At 39.2% G+C, this 8,349-nt stretch overlaps 1 protein-coding gene across 1 annotated transcript; it reads right to left on the reverse strand.

Moving 5' to 3' along the window:
* Window positions 1-1,404: 1,404 nt before the first annotated feature.
* LOC140035233 (uncharacterized) lies at window positions 1,405-7,980 on the reverse strand. The gene is made up of 3 exons (XM_072075335.1): window positions 6,582-7,980; window positions 6,204-6,325; window positions 1,405-2,124 (listed from the first exon to the last, which is right to left on the reverse strand). Exons 1-3 carry the CDS (start codon window positions 7,355-7,357, stop codon window positions 1,661-1,663), a joined length of 1,362 nt encoding a protein of 453 aa, XP_071931436.1. The 5' UTR covers window positions 7,358-7,980; the 3' UTR covers window positions 1,405-1,660.
* Window positions 7,981-8,349: the final 369 nt, after the last annotated feature.

An 8,349-nucleotide genomic window follows, 5' to 3' on the forward strand; every position in this document is an offset into this window, starting at 1 on the left:
ACTCACTGCAAGAACTCTTGGTGAATGATTCATTTCGAAGGTATGCACGTGGAGATCATTGCGTTAATCAAACCAATTCTTCTAATGGGGTTGAGTTTGTGCCTTTCGTCTGGGCCCATCCATGGACGTGAGGAGGGCGGTGTCCCAAGCCCTAGGTCCGTCGTGACGACAAATGATCAGATTAATGAGAGGGACCCTAAAAGACCCTAGACTATACATACAGACACTACCGTGGCTCATCATTGTTCCAAATTAAACACCCCTGCCAGTACAAGTTGGCTCCCTATTTGATAATTTCATTAAATATTTAAATTTAGTAGATGTTCGGATCCGTTTGACAACTAAAAATTGAACATCTGAATTAATTAAATGATACTGAATTTTTAAATAAAATTTATTTTCAAAAATAAGTAGTAAACAAATAATGTAATATACAATCAAATGTATCAAATTTAGTATTTAATAATTCAATAATTTAATAGATTCAAATTTTAAATTTTAGATTTCAGTTTTATCAAATACACTCAGTTCGTAAGGACGGGCTGTTTCCTCACAAAAGGTCATGTGTTCGAATCATGCTACAGTGCTACCGATGTCAGGGTTGTGTTGATGATCAATCTGTAAGAATTTCTGTAGGTAACCTATGGTCTCAAAGACATATCTTGACCCGTGATGGTAATCAAAGCCGAACCCACCCAAACTTTTATCTATTAGAAAAAAAAAAAAGCATCCCCCAAATTTAATATTGGTCTATTTGTCCAAATTTTAACCGATGAATGTATCTTATTTTCAGTTAGAAGCATATCGAATCTTCAAAAATCCAAAGTGACGCCATAGCTAGATCTCCATCCTCTCTCACCAGGCCTCTGGCACTTTTCTTTGGACCTAATCTGACAATGAGTAATAATACTAGAAACAATCAACAAAGACTCGACGGCAGCACCAGACCAAACCCTAATGGCTTCGTTTTCAACTTTCAGCTAGAAATATCAGACTGACAAAAGAACCAATGCCTCAATTATATAGACTAGATTGCTCGAAAAAAAAATCCATAATTTACTTAATAATACCATTTACAAGAGACTCTGGCCAATTCTTTTTTTTTTTTTTTGGGTAAAAAAAGAAAAAGAAAAAAGGGAACCATTATTTGAAGGCAAATGAAGGCCAGATGTTTTGTCAATATCTTGATCACAGCTCAATAATCTCAGGAGTAAGTTTCCAAAGCTTGCCATGGATAAAATTACAAATGATAGTTTCATTCAACCTTCCTTCCTGCAGCTCATGTAACTGACTGCTAAGAGTTATGCATCATCCTTCTTTGTAGCAGCAGCGAGAGTTCATACATGAATAATAATAATAATAAACAGGAAAAGAAAATGAAGCAATTAAAGTTTTACAGACAAATCACAAAATCCAATCTCTGCTACCAAAAAAGTGTTCACAAATTTCTAGCTCTAACAGCCATAGACTACACAAGAAATGCAACCCTGATCTACCTATCGATTACAAATTACACAAAAGTTTACATGTATGTTACGGAGTAAAAAACAAATTAAGCATGGTTAACCCTCTTACAAATGGTGTACGAGTTAATGGATATACATATATAATGCTAAGTTATAATCTGAGCAGAATTTTCCAGCAAAGAATTATGAATTGTTCAAACAACATGGGCTCCCCCAAAAGAGCCCCACAGTCCAGGGCATTCTTCATCTTCCTTTGATTTCCCCCGCATGGACAAGAAACTAAACGCAGAATTTGGAGCCTGCATCAGGTCCAGTGTCACGTGCTCCCCGGCTTCGTTGATGCGATCCCAACTATGCGAGCCAGTGGCCATAAGCTGCTGATAATTAGCGAATGCATTTGATCCATTCTGACGTGCACTATTCAAGTCTTCAGTCGGATGATTATGCCAGTGCCATTCCTTATCAAGAATGAGCTGTCGAGCCAAAATAGCCGCTCGATTTTCAGCAATTAACTCGCGAAGTGCAGCGCTGCACCTTGCAGGGAGATCAGCCGATGAAATCCAGGAATCGTTCTTTGATGACAGAAGAGAGAGAGCACATCCACTACTTAGCGGATAATACGGATGTCTTCCACTACAAGTCATCAATTTACCATTCACTGAGAAAGAGATCAGACTGTTAATCCTGCTAAACATGCTGCAACTTCAGATAGGATTTGCACACTAAGGTCAGATTGCAATTGCTGAACCATTTAATGACTTTTAAGATGAAGCAGACTAAATCATAACAGGGAGCATGCAGCAATCAGCATATGACAATGACATCCAAGGACGGACCATGATTTTAGCTCGGAGGTCCAAAAATAATGGAGTTGGAGAAAACTTCGTGCTTGAAGTAGATTTAACGAAGCTAGTGAACATCAGTACTTGATCAAATAAACAAAAGTCATTTGTTGTGGGATTCGTTTCTAATTAACAGTTTGGCTAACAAAATGTCGATAGGCACTCGTTACCAAGATTCTCAGATATTAGTTTTTTTTTCAAGAAAAAATAATTAATTGAAGAGGTTGTTTAAATGCAAGAGTACAATAATTATGATTATGTATATTCACGTGATAAGTAAATCAAGAGTAATTTAAGTGCATTAACAAGTGTTCACTAAAAAAAAATGTCCGCTAGGTACCTAATAAAAAAAATCCTTTACTAGAGAGAGTTTTCTTAGTTGATAATATTTTAGAATTAAACTAAAACCTAATTATAACTAATAAAGGAAAATAAAGTTGGTTTGCAAGTGAAATTGATACTTCTTTACTGCTATCTAAAAGTTATACAAATTCTATAAGACACAAGGAAGCATATCATTTATTGTAGGATGCTTTAATGAAGAGAAATTAAAGGATACTACCATAACTAATAACGGTACATTTTGTAAAAAAAAAAAAAAAGGTGATATATTTTTGGGGAGGGCAAGGTTATAAACTATTTGGGAGGTAGGGGGTAAAGTGATTGGTTTCACTTAAAAATACTACCCTAAGCGGTTTCTGGTGTCCGCAATTGATCATACCAAAGTTTCATATCCAATACATGCATCTGTTGCTAAAAGTCATGCCACAGGTAAAATTTCTAAATCAACTCTTGAGCTGACCTTGTGATTTTGCATCGTAATTGAAAGTTCCTCGTGAATTTTTTTTTTTGGTGCCTCAAAAATTTGTGTGGTTTTTGACAATTTTCAGAATTTGTTGGTTCTGCAGATGATTTGTAAGGTCTTTCAGACTTATAATAAAATCTAAGGCATTATTAGAGGTTTTGAAGCTATTTTCTTATCAAGTAAGGGTTCTTGAGACTTGCAGCCCCTCCAGATTTTTGCTGATTACTATATCCCCGTCACTAGCTTTCAAGGCGAATGATTTCTTCACAAGTTTCAATCATCTAATATCCATGCAAAGCACCTTGGACATGTCTTTCCACAAATATTTTCCAGGCCTCCCAAAAAAGAGGATCATAGTAAACAAATTCCTACCAGCATCAACCAAAAGAAAATGGGTTTGGGAGTCTAAATTTGTGCAGCGATTTTCCGCTGTCTTACATTTTTGTGGTTGTCTAACATTTCAAGCTTACACAATTTACATTTCAAGCTTACACAATTTTACTCCGGTCAAAGGATTTACCTTGCAAGTCATCACGTCAATTAAGAAACGAGTAGTCATACCTTGAAGATCTTGTCTTTTGGAATGGTTGGCTTGAGTATTTTGGAGAATGAAATACATATGCTTGTTTAATTTATGGTTTCCATCGCATAGCCCCAACATATATTCGTCCCTCTCAGCCTGATGATAATCACCTCTTTTACTGGTGAAATCTGTCATCAATCGTCTCTAAGTTCCCCATGGAGGACGTCGCTGTAGCCCAAGATATCCCCAACTCATGTTTTCCAGTGGAACCCATCCATTTCCTAGTTGTTAACTACCCGTTACCTAGCTGGACCTATTAATGAATACTGTCCCTTTTGTTTCCACGTAGTTTTAGTTTGGACACCTTACAACTCAATCAAGAAAGCACAATTAAACCCGTCTCAAGAGCAAATGGAAGTAAAAAATATGATGCACTTCCAGTTGATTTCTCCAGCTTCTGGAGGGCCTCCCTATATTTGATAAAAGAGTGAACTTTCATCTTTCTCATAATCTTCATGCAACCAAGGCCAAAAACACCTAGCACTAAAGCTGCAATCAGATTCCAAATTAACTCCGCGTGAATAACCTCAATTTTAAATAGTTCTGGCTCGAAAGGAAGTTTGTTATGAGCTCGTGTTTTCCCTCTCCCCTTAGTTTGGTTTCGTGTCCTATTAACCTACCTATATTGAGCTTCAGTTCAAAGGGAACTTTTTTGAGTTTCAGAATTTGCGTCTTGCTACTTGTAAATTCCATTCAAATATTTCGTTCACCTAACTTAAGATCGACAAATTTGTGAACTTGAACTTAAGACTCAAATTGAAGCTTACCCGTTTTCATTACAAAAGGGCTCAAATCATATTCAACCCCGCCCCACTTAGCTACTAATCTGATTCTTAATACACAGGCTAAGCAAAAGCTCAGTGGCCACCGGAGAGGGATTAGGCTGTAGCTGAAGGTGGGGGTTCAAATCCCACCTGCAGCAAAAAAAAAAAATATCCAATTATAATCCCCATTTGTTCTAGTCAGGTTTGCATACCTACTAGTCCCTACACACAACTCTCCTTAGGCTCCCCCTCCCGTACTATCCTTTATATACATAAGTATACCAGAATAAGCGCACGTGTATAATTTTATTTACATACAATTCCATAATAGATAGCCATTGCTAAGAGGTTCAAGATTCACCAGAGTTGTAAATGCTTTGCTTCGCTCTCGTGCCAACAAGAAGCACTAAAAATTGAATCCAAGGAAAAAGCAACATGACTTTGTACGTGCAGACTAAGTTGGAGGTCTTATATCAATAGAAATAAATTAAAAGACAAAAGGCAAGCACTTTTCATCTTTAGATGAATGCATGATCAATTCTATTGTTAGACACAAATAATCTAGCATGTCGCTAGAGGTATTACAAAATTTTTTTAATCTTTTCAATTTACTAATTCACATAATTCCATCTTTACGTGATCAAGCTAGTCTTGTCCAAGTAATCAAGCTCACTTATCATAGATTAAACCAAAACTTTTACATAAAAGTAAATTTTCAACAAAAACCAAACCTACCAGGAAAAGAAAAGAAAGACAATAAGCACTAACCAAGAATGAATACTTGCATTTGCATAGAAAAATCTACAGCCACGAAGATATTTCTATGCAGTTTAGAATATGGTCCAAGTACCATAATTGTTTAATGGTCCAAGTAATAGCATGTTTTGAGGTGCGAAAAATCTTCAAATTTCGAAACAGATAAAAAAGGGGAAGAGAAGAGGGAGGGGGGGGGGGTTTGCGTGCTTAGTGAAGCTCAACGAAACATTTTCGTATCTTTTAATTTGTGGACTATAGAGATTGAATCTGGTTCTTACCAAAAAAAGAAAGAAATACACTTAAAAAAAATACTATAGTACTTTTTCTTGATACGATGAATGTGTGATAAAAAAGCGATTGAAAAAATAAAAATACTGTTAAAAAATGTGTTTGTGATATAATTACAAATTGTTTACAAACAATACACTATTGAAACACACCGGTTTGGGGAGAGGGTTGGGTTGATGATGATATGAAAGAGATTATAAGTAAGAGATATTGAATTTAAAATCTTTCATTTATCAAAAAAAAAGAAAAGAAAAGAAAAAAACACATCCATCTAGGTAAATTTCCAAAATTGGCATTACCTTTACTGCAAGACCAAAAAGGCAAGGAAATTGGTTACTCAGAAAAGAAGTGCTAACGCGAAAGTACAACCAAAGTCCTTACAAAATCAGACCCTAAATAGTACGCACACATCCTAATATTCTCAACACAGTGAAATGAAGCAAGAGCACTAGAAAGGATCTAGCTACCAAAATTGGCTGTAGACTTCAGACCATTTTGTCACCCAAGAAGATGATTATCTTTCCCTAAAGTTAATTGAGCAATACCAGTGAAGAGACCCTTCACTTGGCAGTAGTAATTTCCTTTGTGTGTACAAGCCGGCGGGCAAGGTTGAAGACATCACAGCACACGAATAACATTTGCCTCAACACTTGTTAATGCTAATAAAATGGAAGATGGATAGGTGAGTATTAGGAGTACCTTGAGTCTGGTTTCGAGGTGCAGATTGATCTTGAGAGCTCTTTCTTCTCCTCTCATTATGCCCGGCCAATCTCCTCCTGCAACTTCTCTTGGACTCGTCAAACTCTTCCACAGCATGAAACCTACACAAACCAATCACCCCCCATCAAATTACTAGCTAGCAACCCACAAATTTACCAGATTCTAAGATATCGCACTTTCCCATGCATATGCATATGCAAATATGACCCGGCCCCATGTTCTACGAAACAGCTGAATAAATGAGACAATAACAAAATGTATTCCAGAGACCCGTTCACCATCAAATACTGCAAGATCGGGTGCAACCCAAGAAAAAAACAAACCCCGACTCGGAAAGAGACAGTAGCTGAATAGAACCTGCTACATTGTTGACAGAACCGCTGTTCAAGCCCTAGGACCACAACTTTCGGAGCCTTGGAGTGCTGCTCGCAAACCTTATGCCTCCTATGGTAGTCCTTCGCATTCAGGAGCGCCACGTGGCACCCATCAACTTGACACCTCGGCACCGCAGCCGGCGTCACAGCCACCGTCGCCCCAGCTGCAGCCGCAGCCGCAGCCGCAGCCGCCGTCATAGTCGACGGCCCAACAAGCAATCCAGCCGCAGCGTCATAGTAGGGTTTGCCTCTCTTTGTTGTCATCGAAAAGCCACCAGCTGCTGCCCCCTGACGGTCACCAAGCGGCGCCGCAGCGTCCCCGAAATAATGCCTCTTCCCCAACTTCAGGCACATTAGGTGTGGGTCCGGATAGCAGCACTGGGGGTGGGACCCTCCTCCTCCGCCTCCCCTACCGTACAGACATGAAGGAAATGGAGACGAAGACACATTATCGAACATTAGCGCGTGAACCGCACCCTTTTCTTCTTGTTGGGATGCAATGACGGCGGCCGCGGTGGGGGCAGGGGTGTTGTCTAGGTTGAAGAAGGAGGAGGATTTGTCAAGATTATTTGTATTCCAATCAATTTTCGGAGTGGCAATAGTTCCAGAATCCCACATCGCACGTGCATTATTACTATCACTAGTACAATTGGTGTTATTATTGTTATTACTACTATTACTGCTATTATTATGATGGTGTGTTTTTCCAATAAGGTTGTTGTTGGTAGTGATGTTGAATAAGTCCCAACCGTTTTCCATAACGAGTGGGTTGGTCAGAAACTCAGCAGAAAGAGAGAGAGAGAGACAGAGGAGGAAGGAAGGAAGGGTTATTCTGATGGACAAGAAGTAAGACTGAGTACGTTGTTGTGGCTGGATGGGTTAGATAGATATAGAAGTACTAGCTAAAAGAAAGAAAGAAAGAGGCGGTTTTGCAACCCAAAGGGATAACAGTGCTGCAAATGGGTAAAGATCTGAACGTTGTCTTTTATAAAAGAAGGAAAAAAAGATATGGAAAAAGGAAGTGGAGAGGGGGAGAGAGAAAGTGGGGTTTCAGAAAAGAAGAAGAAGAGAGAGAGAGAGAGAGACTTGGCAAGAATTTATTGGATGGATTGGACCGGATTAAAGGGAAGTGTTGAGTTGGATTGCGGTGGGTGGTCGCTGCTGCTCAAAGAGAAAAGCTGCCAACAGCAGAGTAGAGTGGTAGGGAGAAGCGTCTCTCCTCTCTTAAATCCTAATGTGGTGCGATCGGCGATGGGGATGGATGCATTTGGCGAGTGAGTTGAGGAGGGAATTCGAACTGAGAGTCGCTCGTATCACGTGCACGTGACTCGCCGAGGAACGCACGTGACGCGGAGGTTGGTGGGGCCCGGCTGCGGCTGCGCTTGTGGATTTTGAGTTTTGACATTTCAGCTCTGGTTTTGAACAAATGCAAAGATAAGTCGACCTTAATACTACTATAGCCATAGTACCAAGTACCAACCAACTAACTAATAGGCAATGGAGGATAGCAGAGGGGCCCTAAATTTCACTTGGATATTTCACGCATTACTTTCTTTTCTTATCCTTAATTTCTTTCAAATAAAAAGAAAAAGAAGCCACACCCCCAACCCCCCCCCCCCCCGCCCGCCGAGTGGAATATCATATCCATTTTTCTCCTCTCGGCTCTCTCTCTTTGTTTGTTATGGTCTTAGCATAAAGTTCATACAGATGCACTCAGCCTCTCAGTGCAGCGAATTGGAATTATAAAAAAA

Source organism: Coffea arabica, chromosome 2c (genome assembly GCF_036785885.1).
Source record: "Coffea arabica cultivar ET-39 chromosome 2c, Coffea Arabica ET-39 HiFi, whole genome shotgun sequence".
Classification (NCBI taxonomy): domain Eukaryota; kingdom Viridiplantae; phylum Streptophyta; class Magnoliopsida; order Gentianales; family Rubiaceae; genus Coffea; species Coffea arabica.